Here is a 26,002-nt window from a genome sequence, read left to right on the forward strand (position 1 = left end):
TGGGAAAGACTTGTGTGGGAGGTGAATTTCTATGTAGTTCTGGGGAATGGTGGAATATAATTCTCCCTTTTCACTTATGTATCCAATGGAGAAACTTTACAAAAGAGCATTGCAGTATTTACTACTGAAAGTTTCCTGTGCTTCCCTTAGTCTGAAAGAGGGAGGATTAGTATGCAAAGCCAAAAATAAACCTGCTGATCTGAAGCCTTCACATATGGGACCAAGTATGTACTGGAATGTCTTGAATCTTACCAGACACTCAGCAAGTGAGAACTCCTCTAAAGCATTTTTTTATATCATCATACATAATCTAAGCTTTAATTTAGGGACAAGGAGGGAGTGGAGGGATGTCTCTACCAGATGAGGTATAAAGAATACCTACAAATTGTGAACTGTGATGCTGTTACTGTAGAAAGCTGAAATGAGGCTTTTTGTTTTCAAAAAAATTACAGAAATGCTTAATATTGAGAGCTTGCTCACTTCGTTATTGCTCTATTTAGGGGTTGCAACTGGATAAAATTCCAGAGGGCAGAAGTTCTTTAAACCACTGGTACTAGTATTTTCTTACTTACCTTTGTACTGGACGCTGTGTGTTTCAATGGACCTTTGATACAAAGTATTTAGCATCAATTCTTGATAATTCTCAGTTAACCTTTACTATAGTAGGCATGTTTTCCTTGGTTTTTCCTATTTGTGTACAGTTTAGGTAACAGTTGCCTTCCTTTGTAAATATTTGTTTCAGTAGCTTTGGATGAAGAAGTTGTGCTGGGGATGTGAAGAACTGACACTGTGCTATTGAATTAAAATGAAAATGTGATTCAGGTTGTGCTGAATTAATTGGAAACTTTTGATTAACATCGGGAGCCTATGGAACCAATCTGAGATGAATTAGAACAGACTTATGGAAAATTCTCTGTATATTAAATGTTCTTTACAGGATGGTAGATGCTGCTTCCAGTTCATACTACAGTCTCCTTTAGCTTTAACCAGGATGGTGTAGGTGGGTTTTTAACTTCATTTTTGCTTTGTAAATAAATGCTCTTGTAGTGGGCTTGACTAAAAATGTATGGAAGCCTGTTTAATTTCCTGGCAAAGATTGTGATAAAAAGAGCAGCCACTGTGTGTGCATCTAAGGGCTGCAGCAGTTAAACACTCTATTTAGCTATGTCATGTGGGGTTTTTTTTTTTTTTTTTGGTTAAAGTTAGTAGAAGTGTGGCTTTCAAAAAGGCTATGACATGATTGGCTTCTCAAGCACTAAATAAGATTTTTTTTTAAATTGTCTTGCTCCTCTTTTTTAAAGCAAGCCTTTTCAGTTGAAGATGAAGGATTATGATGAAAATTGGTGTTTTAAAGATAGGGAAGACTGCAGTGCTCTGGAGTCAGTTTATGTATACAAGAGGTGTTGATTTATAAGGTTAGAAAAAGCATTAAGCAGAGCTAGTGGAAGTGTAAGTCTTCCATTCTTAAATAAACAAACGAAACCTGATATTGCCTACTGCCACCAAAAGTAAGTAACACAGCTTACAGGAAATGCGAGCAGTCAGGGTTTTGGGGTCTGTGGATTATTAGTTTTTAAATATAAGGGAATTTCTAAGTGGGCTTTAAGTGCTAGACTACAAGAATTACTGTTACAGGAAGAGAAGCCTTGTTAGGGTAAGTTGATGTAGCAAGTTTCTCTGGTTTTATGGCATTCACTCCCTTTATTCCAAGCTATTCCAGTACATGTAATACAGAAATTAGAATTCAGCTAGTGCTCGTTGTTCAAATGCAAAATGATATAAATATGCTGAAAATGTGCTGCTTTATACCAGCATGTCTGTACAGGTGAGTGATGAACAAAGATCAAACTGACAGACCAATTACAACTGACTCTGAACATTTTTCTAAATCAGGGCAGTACAGCTTAGTGTACTGTACTGCTAGTGTGCCAAGGACTTGCTAAGATTCACTGCTTCACCCTCACTTCCTAGGAAATTAATGTATATGAAATGGGAGCTGGCTATGGGACTCCATTGGCCTTTGACTGTGTTTTGGATTATTGTAGACAAGAAGCTTTGGTTGAAGGTTTCAAGGACAGGTGAAAGCTTTGGAACCTAGTAGGATCAAACCCAGTACTAGTCTGAAAGAGACATTTAGTGTTAGAAAAATTAAATTAACAGGTCTTGTTAGTAAGAGTTGCCTAGGTCAGGTGTGAAGACCTTTCTTACTCAAGAAAGACCAAAGATGACTGTTCACTCATTCACAGCTGCTTCTCCAGTCTGCAGCACTGCAGGGTGCTGCCTTCGCCCTGACAGCATTTCTGAAGCCCCTCAGAGTGGACTTGTACCAAGTCCATTAGGAGCACCTAGCCTGGGGCTCCTTCACCCTCCCTGTGGTCATACTGCGCTTACAGATACTGCACCCCTCCCAGTGCCAAGCCCCCTCTCTGTACCAGGGCTGAAGGGAGGGGGTAGTGTGGGTGTGACTGGGCAGCTCTCAGTAGCTTTTGGGCATATTCAGGGCAATAGCAAGGAATGGAGAAGATAGCAGGGAAACACGATGAAGAGAGGAATAGAGGTGGGACTTCATGTGCTCAGCCTAAAATGGAGTCACTGCCCAGAACAGAGCCTCCTCCAAAGGCCAGGTGTAATTTTCTTTTCCCCCTTCTTTAGTCCACACAGATGACTTGAAAATAAAACGTTTCAGTATTTGGTATTACTCCAGCTACTGCTGCATGTGCATAATTTGGAATTGTGTGGCTCTTACTATGTTAGGAATCTTTGTTTTACCAGGGGTTTTGGCAGGAGTAACATGTGTCATGGTTGCCCCTGATATGTTTTGTCAGAAGAGCAAAATATCTCTTCGCTTTATCAGGTTTGTTATTTCTTTCTTCTCCCATCCCTGCCCAGGGAAAGAAGCTATCTTTGTTCATTCCTCTGTCCTGCCATACCTTAAGGAAGAAATCTGGCTACATCTTGTCACCTGTATCCAGTCCTTTTTTGGAGCAAATTACAAAGTTTCACCTTGATGAACAAAAAAAGAATTACAGCCTTCTCCTAAAATAAGAGTTTAAGGGATATTCTTAGTAGTCTTTTTTAAAGCCGGATAGTAAATGTCAGCAGGCCAATTCAAGCTGCCAGGCTTTTGGTCTACTAAAATGGGTCCACAGAAGGTTTACAGTGAGTTTGCCATACTCTCATGTTGTTGTCTTCGTCAGCTTTTTGTGCAGGTCTCTACAGTGGAACCCTTTCTTCACATGTGAACTGGTGCAAGGGGTGACTGAGGCCCTTCTGATACCCAGCATCATCACAAGCAGGTGTTGCTGGTTCTGGTGAGGGCCTATGATCTGTATGACAGTTAGGCTCTTTCTGTCATGTGCAAGTGGTTTGGATTTTATCCCAGAGGCATGGGAAGGCTGGGGATGAGAGAGAGAGTAAAAGCATTTATAAACGAGAGCTGAGGAAGATTTAAGAAAAGGGTAATAGTGAAGACAATGAAAAGTTTGACGATCAGTGAGAGCTTCTCCTCTGGTTGCCAATAGTTATATGAAGAAATTCTGAGACTGTCCTTGTTGGCTCTTGCATGTTTTGTTCCCATAAACTGTATGGATGTGGTTACGAGTAATTTGTCTTGGGAAGCACCAAGGAGCATTACTGCCTGTAAGAGCTAGATGCTTATTGCTACTCATAAAAGGAAGCGTGCCATTGTCAGGTTATTCCTTTGTGTCTTTCCGGTGTTAAATCCTATGGTATCCTCTCTCTAGTGCAAAGAGAGATCCTATTGAGCAAATCTTCTGTTGCTGATATTTAAAAAACTGATTTTAATGCATTTCTACCTGAGGAATATCATTGTGTCTTGCAGCATAAATTTAATGTGCACCCATAGTTTTTATGAGCTTTTTTTTTCTGCCTACAAGGAACTCTAGTTCTCCTTTTTCACCAAGTAACTGGAAAGTCCTGAATAGCAGCTGAGTTCAGGAGGATGATTAAGACAGGACCTATGACCTAACAAAGCTCGATCTGAAAGTGATAGAGTGGAATCTCTGGTGACAGCCATAAGACTTGGTGTCAAGCTTTGTTTTGTGTCTATTGATGCCAGAAGCTATGATATTTTTGGGGGGTTGGGAAGCTGGGCTTTGAGTGCAGGAGCTTACAAATTGTTCTTGCAAAAGATGTTTTGACCTATGTTGCCACTTTTCATGCATACTTTAGGTGGGACTTCTTGATTTTTAGCGACTATGTATATTACACTGTAGCCTATGTGCAAACTGCTCTTTGATTTTGAAGAATTTCTCTTGCGATGAAGAGACACCCACTTGTGGTGCTTTGGAACAAATAGCCTAGGCCTTGTTTGAGTTATTCTTGTTTGGGCTTGAGAGAGTCAGCTAGAGTAATCTTCCTGTGTATTGTGCCGTTATGCAGTGTGGCACTTAATGTCAGAGAAGGCTGAAGTTCAGTGATTTCCTTGAACAGAATCTATGTTTTGAGATGAAGTCAAGAGCAGTGGTGACAACTACTGCCTAAGGCTCTGGTGACATGGGTTCAGGCCACTGTGACAGCTCTCAGCCCTTCTGTAATGGTGGGAGTCATTTAACCTCTCTGAAAAAAATCTGTTTTCTTCCAGCATGCACAGGGGAAGGGATAAATACTGTGAAGGATACATGTTTCAGAATCATTAACCATCCAAGTGGATACTTCAAGGAAAAACCACCTGTTACTATTTTTTGGGCTTCTAAAAATACACAGTGGATGCATGTTCCTGCTTTCTACATCAGGCAGCTTTTAATACTATCTGCCGTAGGTTCTTCTTCCCCTCAGATTGGGTAAGTCTTGTGTAACTGTCTGAAATTGGCCCTTTTCTCTTAAGGCAGTTGTGCGCCCTTTGTAATCGAGACTGGGAAAGCACTTGCAGTGATCTGTCTAATCTCTGTTGATTTTGAAGAAGCTCGGACTACATCACATAAAACTGCATACCTGAAGCTGGGCAAGACTAAACCTAGTGTAAATAGCTGTGGCAGTGAATATTGCAAACACTGCATAAAAGATGCAAGTTTCACTATTTTTCGTGCATTACAGAACTAGATGTATGTACTGAATATCTAGACATCTGTGCCAAATTACTCTTGAGTGTGTCTTAAAGTTCTTTTTATTAGGCAGAAAAGCAAAAGAATTTTCTGGCTCTCCCTCTCACATAGTGCATTCTTAATATTACTGATTCTTCATTTCACTTATGCATAATTGTTTTAGGAAAACTTGAAAAAAACACCACTGTCTTTTTGCCAGCTTTGCCATTATGCAAAAAAATCATTGGTCTCTGGTTGTTCCGAAATTTGGCAGTACAGGATGTTAACTTTCCTTTCCTATTGCTTTTTTATATATAAAGGAAGAAAGGTGAAAAAATACCAATAAGTGACTTGGAAAGAAGGAGAGGAATCTTAAATTTACCTTATTGTTACTGCGAGGATGTCTGATTTTAGGAAAAGAAAGGCCTATGATTATTTTGTAGACTCCCTGATAAAATGGCTTTAAAATGTCTCTGTTGTGGTTTAACCACCCAAGCCCCAGGCAGCCACTTGCCCATTCCCCCGACAGTGAGACTGGGGAGAAAATTGGAAGGGTAAAAGCTGAAAAACTCATGGGTTGAGATAAGGACAGTTCAATGGGGAAAGCAAAAACTGCACACACAAGCAAAGCAAAACAAGGAATTAATTAACTTCTTCCAAATGACTGATGGGTGTTCAGCCATCTTCAGGAGAGCAGAGCCCCACCAGTTACTTGCGAAGACAAATGTCATCACTCTGAATGTCTCCCCTCTTCCTCCCTCTTCCCCCCACTTTATATAGTGAGTATGATGCCATGTGGTATGGAATATCCCTGTGGTCAGCTGGGGACAGCTGTCCTTGCTGTGTCTCCTTCCGACATCTCGTGCAACCCCAGCCTTGTTGCCAATACAAAAATCAGAAAAGGCCTTGGCTCCGAGTGAGCCCTGCTCAGCAATAACAAAAACGTCTCTGTATTATCAACCCTGTGTTCAGCACAAATCCAAAACACAGCCCCATATTAGCCACTGTGAAGAAAATTAACTCTACCACAGACAACACCAGTGCAGTCACATAGAGTTAAATTCACTTTATTTATATCCCTTGCACATTGCAATAAGCCTTAATTTCTATTTTTAAGAGGAAATTTTTCTCTCTGATTTCATCCAGTGTAATTTGCTATTTTTAGGGGTGTGAACTCCTAGTAGTTTAGTGAGACAAAATTTTAATAGCTGTGTCTAAATTCTTATTTAAAATTTATCACTCTGTGTTTCTGTGTAGGGCCAAATATGTTGCTTATGATGATGACTAACCACACTGATGGACTGATAAATATATATTTTAGTGAAGATAGGGTTAGTGAATTGGAAATGGAAAGAAATTCTCCTTCCAATTTGATTTTGATCAGTCTCGTGTCTTAACACACTGAACCATTGTATCAATGTGTTTTAAGGCTCCAGAGCAGCTTGGAAATATTTTATTTGAACTGAGCTTCTGAAATTCCAGTGCAAGGAGCAGTGAACTTTCCATATATTTTACTGGCCAACACATGGAGCAATGTCTTTAATTCCTGTAGTAATTACTCTTTGCTGAATTTGGGGAAGCTTTGATTTTTGAGTGTAGTGATTTGTACCATTCACTGCTGTTATTAACATACTATCAAGATTCGGTTCTGAGGCTTCTGTGATAAACTTGCATCATTCTCTAAATATTTTTTCTCCCTGGAGCAGACAGGTCTATCTGTTGACATTATCTTTGCAACAGCAATAAGATTTAGGAGACTTTAGGCTAACACTATGCTCAGCTTTCATCTGTCAGCACTACAACCACAATAGGCAATTCAATTTATGAGACTTCTGGCTAAAATTGTGATGTTACATGTAAGAGTAGAATCCATTTAGCCACTGAAATACTAATGTTTTAATAAAAATAATTAATACATGTTACTATTGTAATTCACACTGGCCATTAAATCCCAAAAGAGGATATGTCCCAAGCCAATAGCATGATAGCTCACAGATGAACAATTATTAACAGTGACTTCCTTATCTTCATAGCCCTTACCTCTGTTGTGCCAATTTTGTCCTTTCTTAATGATGTTGATAAACTACAATATCTGTACAAGTTTCCCCAGAGATGGAAAACTGCAGGGACTGGTATGAAATGTAGGTCCCAGAAAAAAAGAATAGCATTCCATGTATTTCACATGGTGTAATTTCACAATATTTTATTCCCACAAACAAAACATTGGAGGAAAATGTTAGTCAGATTTTCTAAGATAAATAGAGTATTCATCCTTCCATTCTGTTTGTGCTCATTTTCGTAAAAGGAGAAGACATGTTGCATACAAATAAAGCATGGAAAGGGTATAAATATTTTATATGCTTGTAATGTATGTCACCTATGTGCCGATAACAAGAAGGAGCAGCTGGGTGTAGAAGAGAAAGATCTAACTGCAGGTAAAGAGAGTAAATCAAGATAAAATTTTTATTCATGGTAAATTTCAAATTACTCTGCAAACTTGAGGAACAGCAAAATTACATTACTCCTTTGGAAAGGAAGCCTGTTAAGTTTATGAATGTAATTTCAATGTTAGAAGCAAGGAATTTCCTTTAAGTCCTTTGCTTCTCTCCTGGAAATTATTTTACATGTTTCCTGAGGCTTTTTATAATTCATATTTGTCTAAGTGAATTATATTCTGTCTAGTAAATATGACAGGAGAGTAGAGGCTTCAAAGGTAATGAGCCCAGACATGTTGTGAAAATGATTTTCATGTGTCCTCACCAGGCGCCTATCCATTCTTATAGGGAGTGGAAGTCAGAGACAATTTTCCTGTTACCCACTGGCTGGCATGCTGGTGCATCCGCAGGCAGATAGTTTAAGATTATCCAGAGAATATGCTTTCTTGCCCATTTGTTGGGCCAGAAAGGTTTTGCAAGGAACTGTTGAAGTTGAAGCCATTATAAAGGACAATTAAAGACACTGGAGCAATCAGAAAATACTCTATAGCATTTGGGGAGCATAAAAGAATCTGAGGGGTGGGGTGAAGAAATCTGGGAAGATGCTGCTGGTGTTGTTGCTTTAAGAAATAACTCTAAGGTCCGTATGTTCCCACATTTCATTTTTCTTCCTGAACTAATGTTTCTGCTGGATTGTAAGGGATTATACAGCAGACTGTCCCTGCCTCTTCTTACCAATTCATGTGTGTGCAAGGGAATACAGCAATTGTTCTATTCTGCTGTTCAAGCTGAGCTAAGGCTCAAATCTCTAAGTAGTGCCTATTTAGCCACTGATCAGGTGTAATGTGTGCCCTCTGATCACAGAATCATAGACTGGTTTGGCTTGGAAGGGACCTTGAAGATCATCCACTTCCAAACCTCCTGCCATGGGCAGGGAACCTTTCACTAGCCCAGGTTGCTCAAAGCCCTGTGCAGCCTGGCCTTGAAGTGCCTGATAGTGTCTATGTCTGTGCCATGGAGCTCTGCCACTAAAGACACCTTTATGCTCTAATTTGAATGGAGCTTCCATATCATCAGGGTAGGGATGAATTGATAAAAGTATATTAATCCCGAAAACGCGAATAATGATCTTCCCAAAGTGCATAGGTGAAGGTGTTCCAGCATCTTCAGTGTCTCATGTTGAAGTGTAGAAAGAAAGAGCATTCCTTAGGAACACTGGGAAGGCAATTTTGCTATGAATATAATATCCCAACCAACTCTTGGGCTTTTAGCAGCAAATAGGTGGCCAGAGAAATCACTGTGAGGGAAGCACTGTAGATGCCTTCAGAATGAGATGGTGTGCCTTTGGGCAGGCATAACATGTCAACTGAAGAAGCAGATATTGACAGCAGACCACTTTGTTTGCGGTTCTTGGTGTTACTCAAAGTGCTTCCTGCCACAATGACATGCAGCATTAATCCTGTATGCACTCCATTCTGATGTGCCTCTTTTCTTATCGTGCCATTGCTCTCTTCATTGAGAACAAGAGCTGTAGGAGGTGTTTGGATACACATAGACTGCATCTTTGAAATTTTAGCTGGATTAGTTTCTTTCCTTTTTTCTTTTTGTCTTTTGGACCATTTCCATGGTTGCATTTGTTATTTGAAACTTAAATCATAGTATTTAGTTTTAACCAGCTGTTGGTCTTGACTTTTTCCATCCATGTTTCATGAGTTAATTTAAGATTCACAGAAGACTCATGTTAACTAAATTTGGGCATATGTTTCACGCGGTTGGTGGATACATGGAAAATTCTTGTCAATCAATATTTTTAATTCTCTCTCCAAGACTACATCGTATTCATTGCTGTCTAGTGATTTGTTTGATTTGGGCTTTTTTTCTGCCAGTAGATGCACTTAATTGTTTGACAGTGTTTCAGTGTCTTCAGGTGCATAGTATAGTGATGTTCCTGATAATTTTTTTGAGAATCTGGATTCATACATGCTTGTCAATACAAATAACTGTTGATGTTGGTCAAATATTTGAAATGCCTTTCTGCACTGCTTAGCTGCCAGTGTGGAAGAACGGTCTTTACTGAGGTACCTCTGGTTGCTGCTTTTGAAACTCTGGATCTAGAGGTCTTGACAGAGCTCTGGGGTTTTCAGTATGCTTCATTCCTGTGTGTGACATTAATACTTCATTTTCATGAGCAGTGAAGCAATAAAATCATGACCTTCAGAAAAAAATTGGGACTTTGCTTTTTTTTTTAATGGATTGCTGTGTAGTATCTTACCAACTGTTAAGTGTTGTAACAGCTTGCCTATACTTTGTGCGTTTGCAATAAAAAAATAAACTACAACTTAATACGTGTTGAACTTTGCTGCATACAAGGCTGGATACTGCAGGTAATTTTGTAGCTCTGGTTCAGTTTTTGCTTGCCAAGCATTAGACATCCATATTAAGATTCATAGCCAGAAGAACTGAAGCTTCAGTTGCGTAAAGATGTCTTCATTTTTTTTCAAGACTTTCCCTATTAGCTTTTCCAGTATAGAGAAGGATTGTCCAATAAGATGTACCAAAGACTGTAACCTATTTTGTGTGGTTACTTGCTGTCCCCTGTCGAGTTGATGAAACTTTCTTTCACGAGTATATTTAATAGAAAAAATTAAAATCAGTAGAGTTGTAAAAGAATGTGAAGTGCTCAACCAGAACAGTTAAAATTGTAACCAACAGCTTGAGGTTCTTAAATAGGTAAATATACACAGAGGATTTCAGCAGTTCCAGGCTCTCATGGCTTGATTTCAAGCTAGAGTGCCATCACCTCTCTTCAGTGCTGAATTATTCAGGTGTATAAGCTAGTTCAGTATACCTCAATTTTAGAGGTAACTAGATGACATTGATTCTGTTACGTGTTTGCTGAAGATGTAAGAACACTATATGGAAAGCAGGTTGTGCCTGCAGTCCTTTTAAATGCTCTGGCTTGGATGCACAACCATTTTCCAGGTTATTGTTGTCAATATTAAGTAGTTATGGATGTTTTCTGGATAAGCTCCATTCAAATCATGGCTGGTGGGGGGACCATTACAGCACAGTTGCACTTTTAATGGGAGAGATGTGTGGCTTGGACACTGCTGATTAATAATGTACTGAAAACATGGTCCAAAGTAAAATTTTTACAGGAGTAGGACAAAAACTAGATTTAACTTGTATCATGGAAGTACTGCAGCATGAGTAAGCTGCTGTTGAACTAAAGGAAAGGAGTCTGTTGGAGACCTTGAGTATTCCCTACCATCTTATTTGCTAAGCTCCATGGGAACCTGCATTTCTGAGGTGTGGAAACTGCCTGAGGCCTCTGTGCCTTCTGAGGCAGGTTGGCCCCAGCACTGTAGGGCATCAGGGCAGCAAGTTGGCTGCTGAAGAATGACAAAAGCAAGCCCAAGAATGCAAGGCAACAGGCTAGTGTGCCCTCCTGCATTTCTTCAAAACGCACCTGTGGTGTGAGGACAGCTTTCCCCTTCCTGGGGCATGTCCTCGATCTCTTAGTATCTTTTGTAATCTCTCCACAAATCTTGTGGTCCCAGGGCCCTAATTCTTCAGAAGAGGCAGTGGAATGTCACTGTCTTAGTTGTCAGTTTGGTGGTTGGGATGTCTGCCTTGAAGCTATGAGTTTGAACATGTCTTAAGCTGAAGAGAGCCTAGAATCCAACTGTTAGTTTCCTGATGGACAGTCCTGGCTGATAAGTAAACAGACTTCTCCCATGCCTTTTGCTTGAAGGCACATATGACTGAACATGTAATTCATCTGTGATTAAGTATTTCTTCCCCACTGATTTCTGCAGTGAAATCATGACACATTTTGCATCTGAACTGATTCACCTGGCAAGAGATTGTGATATCAGTGCCCTCATTAGTAGACTATTACGGAGTCACTGCAAAGGAATCTCTGCAAATTCTTCAGGAAAACACATTTTAAAGTATGTGAAATAAAGGAAAAAGAAATCAGGAAATGACTAAGTGCATCTCACTTGGCAACGTGACATTTGTTTTAGTACAAAGTCTTCAGACTACCTGCGTTAGTTCTCTTGTAGGTTGTTTAGAATCATGGCTCTGTGTCAATCAGCTAAAAATGGATGCTTTTGAAGTATTACTTACCATCTTTCCAATCTTTGTTATTTGAGTGTCACAAAAGAGAAACAAAAACCACATTGGTAATTCTTTTCATTATATAGGTATCACAGTTCCTTTATTTATTCTATTAATTACTGTAAACTTAAAAAATAATTTAAAGTTTGACAAAAAAAAAGAGAAGTATATTTTATAGTACAATTGCAATAATGTCCCTGTCCTGCAATATCTATGGCATGGTGCAATGGTAACTTAAAGCAGAGGTTTTTGCTTGACAGGCAAGTGGATAGCCTCAAAAGTAGATTGTGCCTGATAATAACTTAGCACTTAGGCTTTCAGTACTGGCCTGTGTTTGTTTGGGTTTTGTTTGTTTTGGTTTTTTATATGATCCTTTTCATACTTTTTTGTGCTTCTGAGAAGTGAAGGCGCATACATAAGAGCTTAGAGATGAAAGTGTCTTCCAGGCTTGTGAGGATTGCTGAGTGTCAGAGTTTGTTCCATGGCTTTTGGAGGTGCTTGTTCTGCTTTTGCATTGGCTCGTGTTTCTGCAGCTGCATTGCATTGCTGCAGTTAACTTACTTCTAGACTCCTAGAGCTGCTGTTGCTTTCCTTGTAAAGTTATGTAGCCTAAAGAGTACCTTTACATTTGATAAGGCATCTTTTGAGAGACTAAGAATGACCTACTAGAAAGATTGTGCTTGAATAGGGAGATTTCCTTCAAATTTCCCAGTGTGAATGGATAGTGATTTGATTTACAGGAAGTTGTACCACTAGTGAGAAATTACATGGTTCTGTTATAAAGTTAGATCCTACCTTCAAAACCCCTTATCTCCGAGGTGAGAAAAATCTAAATTGAGTCAAGAAATTTTTGGGAGTAGGTAGATCCTACAGAAGTTCTGGGTGACAGGAAGGTACTCACCTATTACAAGGTATGTTAGCAGAAAAGTGGGAGGGAAGCAGTGACAGAAGAAACTGAGAACTGAAGAGTTAACAAAAAAGTGTGGAGAGATAGAGCAAGGGGGGAAAGGGGTAAGGGGGAAAGCCTGAGCTCATATGAGGCAAAAACTCACATTAGCTTGTGCTCACATTAATAAAATGCAAAAGCTTTTGTTTAGCTAGTAAGCTGTGGTTTGAAGCAAAGTCTCTGTATGTGGCATACTCCCATCCTTCAAGAAGGAGCAGAACAGGTCCTGCAGTGTTCTCCCTGATCTTAACACTTAGAACCAGCCCTTCCTGCTTCACCCAAAATAGTGACTAGTTCAGCTTTCACCTATTAAAGTGGCTACCATCATCACTCATGGATGCCAGCCATGTCATGGATAAGATACAGTGAAGATATAAGAGCCTAGGTTATGATTTTTAGGTGGCAGAATCACTATGTGCAAGGTATTAGATTCCTGTGGTATCAGACTGGGGATGAAATTTCACCTGAAGTGGCTGCAGGAGCTGTGTGGCATCTCAATGTAAGCACAGATCGAGTGGCTGTGGTTGTCAAAGACACACTTTATTTACTTTTGGCTTAACATGAGTCCTTGGATGTTTCAACATGGAAGCAGTTGTGGAACTTTCTCTTCTCGGGATAGGTGATCACAAAATCTTCATCTTAAGAATTTATGCTGAATTTGACTCTCTCCCCACCCCCAAAGCACGTTCAGGAGACAATACTGACCAAAAAGGAAATAAGTAAATCATGTTTTAATACTTAGAACTCATAACTGGTTTGAAGTAACAATGTGATGATTAGATTTTTTTATTTTTCTCTCTAGCTCATATTGCCTGGCAGTGTGTCTATGTGCTTTGGGGGTGGGAGAGAGTCAAATTCCTGTGGAACAGCTCACTGAATACATCTGGCATGACTATCTCAATGCAGGCTTTGAGATACAGTTTGTCACTGGAGCTTCTCTTGCAACTAGTAGAGTTTTTCTAGGATTTGCCTTCTTGCAGATCAGAAGTGCAGCTCAAATCATTGTGGCAGGTTTTGCCAGAGACAGGTATCTAGAACTACCGGTTAAAACTTTTAAATTCCACTAAGAACAATGGGAACTCTTCAAAAGGGGATCATAGACTCAAAATGCCCCAACTCTGAAAATATTACTCTAAAAATATTGTGACCTTGCTAGACTTGTTCACTGTAAGGGATACTGGCAGGCTGCCAAGTCTGTAGAAATGATTTTATGTACATTCATATGTAGCAGTCTCTTAGAAGACCAGTCTGTTAGTGAATCTACTGAATCCCTTACATTGTCTTTGAGTTACACTGTGAGATTTTGTCTGACAGTGAGATAACTGCTGGTAGTTGGGTCTCAGCATTTAAGGCAGTAACACAATTTCCCTGGTTGTTGCTACGTGCAGTGAAACTGTATACCTTCTGAAATGATGCTCTTTCCAGTAAGTACTTCCAGGATAATTCCTTTCCTTTCCCTACAGACAACAGTAAAACTTCAGGAAACTTGTGATCAGTTCTGACACAAGTTTCATACATTAGATAATCAAATATCACAATATTGTGATATTTTAGACATATGTCCTGGGGTGATGTAATGAAGCTGCTTTATTCCTTAACCATCCGCTCAATGCCCAAGGACGCTGTTTCTTTAGGATGGACCCGGGGGCCGGAGCCACGGGACCGAGTGCGGGGCAGTTCAACGGCTCAGCCCAACAGCTCAGGGGCTCGGGAAGGAGTGAGCGCTGTGCTGCTTTTGGGTTTCCTTTGTGTTCCAGCTAGCTGGGAAAAGGTTCTGTTGGGTTCTTTTTCTTGTTCTTTTTTCCCTTTCCTTCCCCTTGCCTCACTGCCTCCCTTCCCTCCTCGCCGGTCCGGGGAGCCTGTGGGGGCGGCCCCAGCTGGTCCGAGCCCACATGTCTGTTCCCTCTCCGGGAATTTGTTGTATTTTGAGGGGTTTTTTCTATCCTGTTCTACCCTGTTTTGTTCATGTGTTAATAAACAGTTTGGTTTCTTTTTCCCACTTCCACTCCTTGTGATCCATTTGTCTCATTGATGGAGGAAAAGGGGAGGAACACTCATTCCGGAATGGTTTCCTCCTGAAGTTTTGTCTCAAAAGCCGAGACAACATAGTAAGAACTTCTCTTATCTGTTACCTTATGTGACCCAGAAGCCATCTAGAGAATTTGAAAAAGCAGTGTTAAAATGGTACGAAATCTTTTTTATACCACATCATAAGTGTCTTTAGTTATTTACATGCTGTTAACCCCCAACCCCAGCTTTGCACTCTAAACAAGAAAGCATTCACAGCATTATGCATGAATCTTTTTAGACCTGTATTGTGAAGTTAGTACCAGAAACTAAACATCACTTTTATCACACTAAAGGGAGTAAACCAGCTCTTCATTGATAAATAAATGACAAATCGCTGGTTTTACTAGTCTATTTTCAGTCTATTTTACTAGTCTATTTTTAATTACTTTTAGTAGTATTTTTAACTTCTGAATGTGCTCACGAGTTATTACATGGATATACTACACTACGGTGGTCCCAGTACCTGTGGCTATGTATCTGAAAATGAACATATATCTGGTTTTATTTTGATGAATCTTTGGCTTTCAGCTAGCAAACAGCCCTTACAGGCTTTTTCAATGCCTTATATCGTATAGCTTTCAGACTATATGACTCTTGTCTAAATATTGTTAAGTTATGCAGAGGAACATAACACCTGGTGCATTTATTTCTGTACTGACCTTTATTTTTATAACACTCTTGTTAAAGCAATAAATGAACAAGAAAGATAGTAAAAAGCACGTAAAAAGCCTACAGACCAAATGGGATGAATAATGAAGTGCGTCACTTTATTCCATAAAGTTAAAATGTTGCAGTGTTTCCTGGTTAGTACCAGAAGCATACATAAGGACAGACTTAAAGTCTGAATTTGGAGAGCAAATTCGGTAAAAGATGTGATTCGCTCTTTCCATTGTGGGAGCTCAGAATTCCTTACAGTCATATTTGCATGGAAGGTTTTTGTCCAGTGCAAATCACTGCAATTCATTGAAGTTTCCCAAAGCCTTTAATAAATGTATGCACAGCTAAAGACTTCCTCTCTAGCTGAAATAGAGTAAAAGACATTCAGACCATTTTGAGTTGCTGAAAAGTTAGGTAATTTTGGTTTTAGCTTACCACCTGCTTTTTTTTCCTCCCCTCAAACTTTAGTTTTATTACAAATAGTGTTAAGTCTACTGGAGCTAATTTTTAAGATAAACTTCTGCCCAATTTATGTGTTTCTTCTACTTGCTTACCTGCAGGCAGACTGCTTTGATTGCAACATATATACCAAGAGCTAGCAGGCATAAGCTAAAGTAGCTTTCTTTGCAGTTTGCATTTTAATTTCTTGGAGCGATTTTGTTTCTCAAACCTGTCAAGTAACTGACTACAGAGAGTATTTGTCAGTCTGTTTCTTTAGGAAGAGAGTCTGGAAAATGATTTTTCAACATGTAACACAGTATAGAATGTTAACTCACTGTGTGTAATTAGACTAACATCATTTGGCGTAATCTCACAAAGGGCATGTTTTTGAGGGTTTAGTGATGGATATAGATCTTCATCTGTCTGTTGAGACCGCTAAAAATTTGATTTATTAATGGTACTTTATTTAGATTAAAATCATTCTAAGCATATCACCAAGAGAGATAAAGGGAAAAAATATTTAGACAGTTTTCTAATGCCTTGATCAAAATGAGCACTGTGGTTTGGGTTTTGCTTTGCTTTTCCACTGTCATGGAATGAGATCGCTTGTGTTGAATGTTAGGCTGTTTACAACAGGATGCTGGAGCCTGTAGCCAAGCATAGCTCCCTGCTCAGGTACAGAGCTCTGGCTCAGTGCAGAGCCAGTAACCATGGTTGTACTCCAAGGACAGCATGACTCTTATCTGCTTCCTTTCCCACTGAACTCTGCTTTGTTCCTTTTTATCTGTGCTGTGGCTATGGCTGAATATGGTAATATGTTTATAAGTCTTTTACACCAAACCATGTGATAAAGCATATCCTCACAACTGTCTGAATAGAAACTTAAGAGAGGGGGAAAAAAGAATCAATTTAGAAAGTTCAAAGGAGAGGGAGGGAGGGAGGCAGGCAGGCAGACTAGGAGCAGAATATCGATTTCAGTTTCATTCTAATCAAATCATACTGGTGAATAGGCCTCTAACATCACCACAACTCTAAAAATAGAAAAATCTAATATGAGTTTAATATGTAGGAACTGGCATTAAGAGTAAATTGGCAACTAGCATTTATGTCTGTGCTTCTGAGAAACCCTGTACGTTTAGCTTGAACATAAGATTAACATATGCCATTTTCTGTTGATAATTTTTTTAAAACACTCTGAATTAAGATTACAAGCTGCTTTAAAAAGACCATCAGGTTTATTGTTGTAATTATTGTAATATTGTTGTATTATTGTGTAATAAAATTATATGGGGAACTTCTGTATCCTGCTTTAAATAGTTCTGTTGTGCTGCAATGGCCAAAGGACATGGGGAACAAACTTAGGTTGGGTAGCCTGTTGCTTCATACGAAAAATTTACAAGGAGATGAGAGCAACAGTTTGACCGTCGCAGTGGCTTGATAGAGGCTCTCCCAATTCCCTGTGGTTAGGTAAGAGAGGCAGTGGCTTTCAACAAGCTGAAAATAACTCCTGAAAATCCTTTGAAACATCTTCTGTTGTTTTCATACACTTGGCAGAGTAGTTGATGGGGGAGCTCTGTGATTCAGTTTGTGGGACATGTAAGTCATGGATGGTGAGCGTGTGACAACTCAACCAAGCAGAAAAGCAATAACCTGAGCTCCTGTTCTAGAAATGCTGCCCTGGTCTAGCTATTATGGATTACAGCTGTATAAGAATCTGAAGTACCTATGTGCTTAATGAAGTTTTTTTTAGATACGATATGAATAACTTCTGTTACCATCTCTGCTTGGACCATATAAGTAGCTTTAGGCTTTTTTATAGCACATGAAACTTGCCAGCAGTGCTGAAAGAGATTCTTGAGTAAAGCAGAGGTGTATATTAATACCTAACTTGAAGATGATGGGGTTTATCTTATGTATTTATAGCAATTGACTTACCCATCATTATGGATTTAATAATGGATGTTACTGAAGATGCAGAAAATTCCATTCTATTCTAATATTGTATTTTATTAATTAAGCAATGTTATCAGTTGTTGTGTCAAGTATCTGTTCAAATTGAAATGTATGGATTCCATAAAATCATGTGCTTACAATTCACAGTATTCAGAAAAAACATTCATTGTTTGCGTGATATCATAAAAAGCATCACTATTATTTTAAAAGAAAAACTGTTCTGGGATAGTCTCAAGAGCCTTATAGGAGACACATGAAATTAAGCTCTATTAGTGCACAGATTGGCAATTTCTGTAAATCCTGGCAATTTCCCTAGCAGGCAAAATATATCCCAGATAAAAAAACATGATCAAACTGATTTAAAATCAAAAGATGCAGTTGCTAATGTTAGTGGAGCAAAAGCAAAATGAGGAAAGATACAAGAAAAAAAAATGTACAAACTAAGAGTATGAAAACACATAACTGTTAATGTAGACACTATTTCTGTAGCAAGCTGTACATGTTTTTATTTATGTAAAGGTAACTGTACTACAATATTCTAATGACAATATTAAGGTTTCCTCTTCCAAAAACCTCGGTGTTTTTTTGAGAAATGAGATGAACTGACAAGTTTTGTCTTTAGAGTCTAAATTGTGGCATCTGACCATATAAACATCTTGGAGAAGTAAACCACTCTGAACTTCAATCGTGTTTCAACAAATGTTATTTGAAGAATAATTTTATAATTTCCTGAGAGAAATTATCCCCATGAAACACTTTTAGTATTGCCCTATTCAATTAAATAAATTATCCCTGTGACACCATCACATCCTTTGGAGTGCTAGGATGAAACACCTAAGAAAATGATGCTGAGATCCAAATTACATTGTGACTCTAAAAGCATTATGAAGGTTTTAATCCCCTCTGTCCTCCTAGGCAGAGTTTGAACAAAATCAAAAAACCTAAGGGGCCTAAATATGAAGGATATGAGTCTAAAACACTTATCCAAAGGCAAGAAAATGCAGTAGAAGCAATACAGGCTGCAAAGCCATCTTTGCTTGCGACTTTCTTATGTGAGTCTTACTGTTGCGGGTGCATTGTTGGTGTTGCCTTTTCAGCCCTGCTGTCTCTTGTGATAGGTCTTGACCAGACCTGTGCCAAATTGAATTCAATTTTGTATAAACATATTAATGAAGCAAAGAAGTTACGTAAAGTTGATCTATAATATTTTATATGTCCTCTCAATTACAGCAGATACCAGGTTAAGATAAGCAGGTTTCATTTTCCTGCATTAAATTACTTTTATATTAGCAACATGGTTTTAACAGATTAAGAAATATCAAATTGAAAACAATTTTTCCTACTGAATCTATTATGTTCTAAGCAATTTAATGTGCTGTGCAACTGTGCAGTTTCTGAGCACTTGCCGTTAGCCTGCTAAACAAAGTCACTACTGTTTCTTGCCTGTGCTTCTCATCTTGCAGTCCTGCATTTGAGAATGGTTTTTGTGTTGGATGGCAGAGAGAAAGGAGCGGGGGTTTTGTTTGGTTTTGGATTGGTTTATTTATTTAGTTTATAAGCACTGAATTTATGACTAAAATTTTATGCATAATAGACATTCTCCTGGGTATTTACACTCTGTGAGGAGATATTCACCAAATGTGCCCTGTAGTTAAGAGTAGAGGGCAGTGAGCTTTGTAATGAGCTTTTAGAATCAGCCGGATTTCCTTCTGCTGGAGTTCATTCTACCCTTGACATTTTAGTTCTGGCAAAACAGAAATAAATGTAATTTCAGTTTGCAAACATCTCTTAGGGGAAAAGTCTGCTTTCACTTGCTAGTACTACCATGGCAAAACATGGTTGCTACACAGACATCTTCAAAATGATATCAGAGGATTTGTGCCATACTGTAAAAATTTAGTGAATCCTCATTAAAGGCAGTTGTTCAAAAATAGTTTTTCTTTATCCGTAAAACTTTAAAAAATTTAGCACTTTTGTCACGAGTAATATGGTGACATAAGAATAATAATTCAACCTAGTTTATTTTCCAAAATCATCTGCATTGCTTTCTCTAAGTAATTCAGTTTAATAAAACTCACTAATTGAGGAAGTGTGTTCTCAGAATAGGAATATTTTTAAAACCAGATAAAATTTTTACTCTAGGGTTTTGTTTCTCGCTAATTGGGTGAATGGTGAATGTCATTGGTTTTTTTCTCAGTTAGACAAGCCTTTTGCATTTTGGGTTTTTTATTAATAGATGTTAATTTACTAATGGAACTTCTCTACAACAGAGTTTCTTGTATGGGTTGAGATGTTTGTGTGATGTGTATTAGTATTTGAAGTGTATGGTGTATACAAAAATTTGAAAGGAAAAATGGAGTTTAAAGGTGACTCATGACTATTTACAAATAGTGGGTTATTTTAACTCTGTAAAATTGATACAGCAGTCTTAGCTGAACTTTGTTCCGAGAGAATAGACTGACAGAAAGTTTCTTATACTTTTTTAAAAGATGAACCTCCAACCTCTTATAGGCGTGATTCATGCTAGTACCAGCTCATAACATTTAAAAAGATTATATGAGAAACTTCAACATCGTGTGCAGACACAGAACATGTTTCTAGAGGGTGCACAAAGCATTTTCTGAAGTACTACTTTGATGGATTGTTATAATGTGCACGTGGAGCCTCTTTAAAGAGGAGGATTCAGGGACATATGCTTGTAGAGACACACTCATCTTCATAAAGTGTTCTCTTTGGGTCTTTTTACTGGAAAAGTTATCTTTTTTGTGAATTCAGATTTGATTGTAACTGAGTTGATTGTTAGGGTGTAACCTTAAAATACCATGCCAAGAGCAGGTTCTCCAAAGGTGCACAGCAGCTGAAACACTGCATGGATATGAGATTTTCTGTGGACTACTACTCACTTATAATAACAATAACTTTATGTATATTTTACAAAATAGTTTTTAAAGCATATCTTTATGCATGTATATCTATATAAATAACAAGATAGCAAATATACAAATAATATTTGAAGACTTCCTCCACAACAAGGAGAACTGTGGATCTCTTAATAAATGGAAAGCATCCCTTGTGACCCACTTCAGTGGCATAGTCACAGCAGCAGAAAATGTTTCTGCTTTTCAAAACAATGTTATTTATATTAACTTGGGGGAACAACATTTCATTTTCTTCCAAGAGGAAGATATGGAAAAAGTACTACCTGAGCAGGATACTGTGGTTCTGTTGCCTAATGCTTTGTATTGCTCCTTCAGTGAAAAGAAAGAAAAATATTTTTGCTACTTTAAAAATAAATTTAAATAAGAAAATACTTTAAAGTTGTGCTGTTGTGGTCCACAGGAAGTTAAATCCATTAACTCTGCAAAGAATTCTGGTTCTTAATGCACTACAGTTAGGATGTTTTCTCCAGAGTTAAGTCAGGACAGTGTTAACAGTTGTGTATAGTTGCTTAAAATACCATTATTGCAGCAGTGGTTTTGAATAACAAATGACCTGCATAATATGCATCAAATTTTAATTGTCTTTATTTTGCCCAGTGAAATAAGGGGTTTTTAAATAAAACTAGTCTTTTAAATAAAACTTTTCATCTCTCTTTTCTGGACTTCTTTCTTCTCTTTTTGTTTTTTTAGGACTTTTTTGTTTCTTTCAATTTGTGTTGATCATGAAGTATGGCCAAATTTTTTGATTTTTGGTGGCTCAGTCTTCATGCAGTTCTCTGCCTTTGGGATTATTTGTGGTTTGGTTACAAATACAAGCCTTGGATATCAGGTGTGGAGCAAAAACACGCACTTATATGTGTAATGTGGAAAATAGTGAAAGTGTACTTGTGAATATAAGTAATGAAGGTTTGATAAAATAAAGTTGCATTGCGTTATGGTGGAGAGGTAAATAAGCTGCTTAGTCGTGTAATGTAGTAAAGCAGACCCTATCTTTTGATTAAACCTTTATATAAAAAACTGAACTAAAACTCCTGGGTATAGGCAGAACTGCTGATGTAACAGACATGTGTTTTTGAGACTTGACTTTATCAGCCCAGCATAGAGAGATGCAGGGCAGGGGGGAAGGAAGAAGCAAGCAGGCTCCTTTAAGTAAGCAACTCAGTTCACGTAGAGGACAAGATGTGATTGTTTATATGCTCAGGATGTGCTGCTGCAGCATTAACGCAAATGAAAAGATCCTATGCCTGATGGACCTATTGTTCTCATTTATAAACAGAAGTTTTGCAATGGTTTAAACAAACAAAATCCCCAAGTCTTGAGTCTTTTGCCTGTGATGGCCAGTCTATACGGATTTAGGGTGTTTTGTCTCTCAGTGGTAGTACTTTCAAAATTCCCTGCTACTGTAAAGCCTTAATGTTCCTGTTACAAAATAGGTTTTTTGTAATGTTGCCAGTTCAAAGCAATAAAAAGTCATGAATTAGACTAAAATCAGCATTGATCTGTGGGGTTGATTTTTGTAGGTCTGTAAATTACATATTTAAAATTTCCTTAAAGTTGTCTTTGTTTTGGGGCAATGAGGACTTGGTTGGTTGTTTACTATTAAGGTAGATGTGAGAATTATTTCTGTGTAACTGAGGGCAACAAACGTCATAGTATTTCCTGGAATTCTCTTCTATGATTGTTCAGTTCCAGGAGCTGGGATTTCAGAAAATGCTTAGATTATCTGAATAGCAATGAAATTAAGAGTTGACTGTGAAACAGAAAGAAGAAGGTGGAGGGAGAAGGTGACCTGCTGCACCTTTATCATTGTGGAATAGTTTGTGATGAGAAGTTAGACAATGCAGTGATATTAAGGAAAGCACACTCTAAGTCACAAATGGTGAGAGATCAGAAGCATATGCTGTAACTATGAGAAGTGATTAGTCATAGCAGGTATGTGGCTGGCTTTTTATCAAATTCTCATTCATGGAGAAGGATTTAGTAATTGAAAATGTGTAGCAGGCTGACTTTTCACAGAATGTTTCACAGTAGTCTGGAAAATTTCATTATTGCCATCTATTCAGACATCTTTAGAAAAAGAAAGCTTATTACTGAATGGGAGGGGAAGAAAAATTCGTAAAAGCTGGGAAGGGAGAGCACTTATTAGAAACACTAAAAGTAAGCTGAACAATTAATCTAGAAGGGATACAGAATGCCTGGCATCACTCTTCAAAAATATGTCACCCTCCCCCCCCCCCCCCCCCCCCACTGTTTCATAGTGGTGGTACCTTGAGGGATTTGTGTCAGGGGAAGCTCTCCTTCACAGGGAGTAGGAGTGCAGGCCTCTCATAAGCACTGCTCAGTGGAACCACCCATTTAGCACCTGGGGCTCCTAAGCGTTTCCTTACGCGGCTGTGTAAACCTGAGACAGAAGGAACGTGCACATAAGTTACATTTATTTTGATTTGAGTTAGGAGAAGGTATTTCATTGACTTGTTTTTAATTAATGGTGCTTATCTAAAGAGGAGGACTGATCTGAAGCAAAATAGTTAACCAAGGGGTGTGGAATCCACCTTTTGCCTGCTTAAGAAACGTAAGCATAGTAAATGCGAGTATCGGTTCATCACTGTATTTTTTTCCCTAGCCAGGACAGTGATTTTTATTCTTTTTTCTTCACATGACAGCTGGACAGTGAATGGAAAGTAACTTGCTTACTTTTATAGAGGCATGCTGTTTTCAGTTTTCAGTGTGTAGGCACAGAAGTTGTTTGTATTGGAACCAGTTTGCTTATGTCAGTTTTGTGCTGCTGAAAAACTTGGAACAGGACTGAGTGTGAGTTGTGACACCAGAGACTTTTCAGTGGATGTTCTTGGGTTTTGAAGGAGGTGTTACCAGTGAAGCAGAAAACTGCCTCTTCTCCCATTGGTCTAATCTGAAATAATACCGTATCTAAATACTTATTTACACATAAGCTGTGACCTAGAAAATTTGGCCTTTGTTCAGTCCTTTAAACAGAAATTAGAGAAAAGGTTACTTCTGGGATACTTCTGGTTTGAACTGAGTATGTCTGTAGGATTTGAGGCAAATCAACGTTTGTGTGAACTTTACTGTTTGGGTCACAGGTCACATGGCTATTTGGCCTTGACCAGGTTAGACCAAGAGAATAAAAGCTGTCTTTCTAGTCACACCAGAACTTCAGTGCATGTGCCTTCTTTGCAAGTGCTTTCTATAGAGTTTGTTTTATAAAAGCATTTTCAACTTTGGGTGGTTTTTTAATCTTGGGGGGTTTTTTTTTCACCTAAACTAAAATTGCAAGTACATGTGCCTCTTTCTTGACTGTGCTTGCAGTCTCAACTCTGTGGTGCTAATGAATTAAAATGGAGGGAAAGATTGGTGTTCAAACGGACCCTCAGAAGGACTGGATTCAACATATGAATTTTTATAATTACCAGATCATGTTGGCATAGTGCAGAAAATTTGCAAAAGGATTCAAATCTCTACAGCCTACTCTGCCCGTGTATGATGCCTTTCTCATGGGATGGCCTTGAAGTTTCCCAGCCTTTGGATATTGAAGAGCAGATACCTGCCAAAGGGTATCTGGGATTATCTTTGACTCCTACCTGGAATAAACACCAAACATGTGTTAGTGAGATGCCTTACAGCTTCAATGTTTTTTTGAGGGGAGGTGGGGAGTTAACAGGTAATAGAAAAATTGTTGATGGTAGAAGAAACATGTTCAGTTATTTGAATACATCAGCATTTGCCAGGTGGTCTCAGACAAATCACCCAGGATCTTCCATAACCCCAGTAAAAAGTAGAAACAAGGTTTGCTGACTCCCTCCATTCCCATATACTCTGAACCCTCTGCATGATTATTAGCATGATATTCTGAGTGTAGGTACTTCTAGATATTATTATTAAGTAGCTTTGTAAAAAAAACATGAGCAGAAGGTGTTTTGCTGTAACATACTGTACAAAAACGTTGGGGGCTGATTTTACATAACTTAAAATGTTTTATGATGATTTAGCTCTATTTTAAGACTTCCATGAAGAATTCTTATGTGGATTTTAGAAGGAACAGTGAACTTGAAAGAGATGGTAAAACTCTCTCCCCAAATACATTTCTGCTTTGGAATATACTGAAAACATATTAAAACCCCCTCTGCATGCTCTTTCACACATTGGAACACCTGTGTTTCTGGCATATGCATATTTCTTGATAAGAAGAGAATTGCTCCTGATGATGTTTGTTCTTATTGCCAAATTCTAAAAGCTTTAAAGCTGCCTAAATCCTATTTTGTATGCTCCTTATGGGATTCTGTTCCTAAGCATTCATCAGAAACTCTTTCAAGATAGACTTAAATTGTCATCATAAGCTTTTATTTAGCTTGCACAGCTATGACTGGTGGTGGTAATGAGGTTGTTCAGAGGAAAAAAAAAGGAAACACCTGTAAACTGAGCCTATTTAAATAAGAACATTTTGTGTCTTCATGGTTTGTTTCTGTTAGTGAGGCAACCCAAAGGTGTGGGCTTTCTGGAACCTGATGCATATATATGCATCTGTCTCGTAAATGCTTTTATTTCTCTATGCTTTTTAAAGGTAGTTTTAAAAAGAGCATAAAAGAAATTTATGACCTAAAGAGTAGAGTTCAATTTGATACCTAAATATAGGTGGCTTATTATCACTTGTTAAGTGGAGAGCCATTGACACAGTCAGTGGAATACAGGAAGTAATTCATATGAGCAGCCATGGGATGTAGATTGCACTAGGGTGGGCTGCATGCTCTTTGTGCTCTATTCACTATGGATTATTTCTCCCAGATGGATCCCACCCAGGATCTTTGGGGAAGAAATAACCTTCTAGGCCTGTTTATATTTTCCAGCCAGAGGATACACTGGCCAACATCTACAGACCATTAAGTATGATATTCTCACCTGTTCAGCAGATCCTCTCCGTATGGAATCCCTTTCCAACAGTTTTACTTGTGGCGTTGGGGCACATGGGTCCTTTTGTGCTCTGGGTTCCTTGATAGCATGGCCTACAATTCTTACCTTCATTCTGCTTTTGCAGACAGTAAATGAAGAAACATGTGCATCATTATGATGCCAATGAAATCCCTATCCTTGCTTCTGTGATTGGGTTTTCAAATCACTCTTGTGCCTTGAATGCTTCTTTATGACTGGCAGGCTGCCTATTACCCAGCCCTCCACTTTACATGTAAGACAAAGTAAACCTGACAATTCACATGCAGTGAAGGGTTCCTAGCAGTGCACCTGTGTTCATTGCACCAAGTAGTGATTGTGCTGTCCCTTTTGAAGCTCTGGACTTTGGCTTGGGATGGATTGCATGAATAGCATGGTCATGCAGCCGGAGATCTGCTTGGCTCCTTGGAAAAAGGGGGGTTGAGGCTTTATCTT

The 26,002-nt window shown here is 38.5% G+C and overlaps 1 protein-coding gene across 6 annotated transcripts in view; it reads left to right on the plus strand.

Moving 5' to 3' along the window:
* Positions 1–26,002, plus strand: part of TMCC3 (transmembrane and coiled-coil domain family 3) — a 133,265-nt gene that overhangs the window by 93,044 nt on the left and 14,219 nt on the right. The window contains exon 1 of one of the 6 annotated variants that reach the window (XM_032106510.1): positions 4,778–4,802. The exons of 4 other annotated variants lie outside the window; for them this stretch is intronic. Coding sequence is in view for 1 of the 2 variants with exons in the window: in XM_032106508.1 (XP_031962399.1) it covers positions 14,727–14,729 (3 nt within the window). In the remaining variant the exon portion in view is untranslated. Of the gene's footprint in view, positions 1–4,777; positions 4,803–14,598; positions 14,730–26,002 lie in introns of those variants that run through there. One more of the 6 variants, XM_032106508.1, reaches the window with a different exon arrangement.

This window comes from Corvus moneduloides, chromosome 4 (assembly GCF_009650955.1).
Source record: "Corvus moneduloides isolate bCorMon1 chromosome 4, bCorMon1.pri, whole genome shotgun sequence".
NCBI classification, from domain to species: Eukaryota; Metazoa; Chordata; class Aves; order Passeriformes; family Corvidae; genus Corvus; species Corvus moneduloides.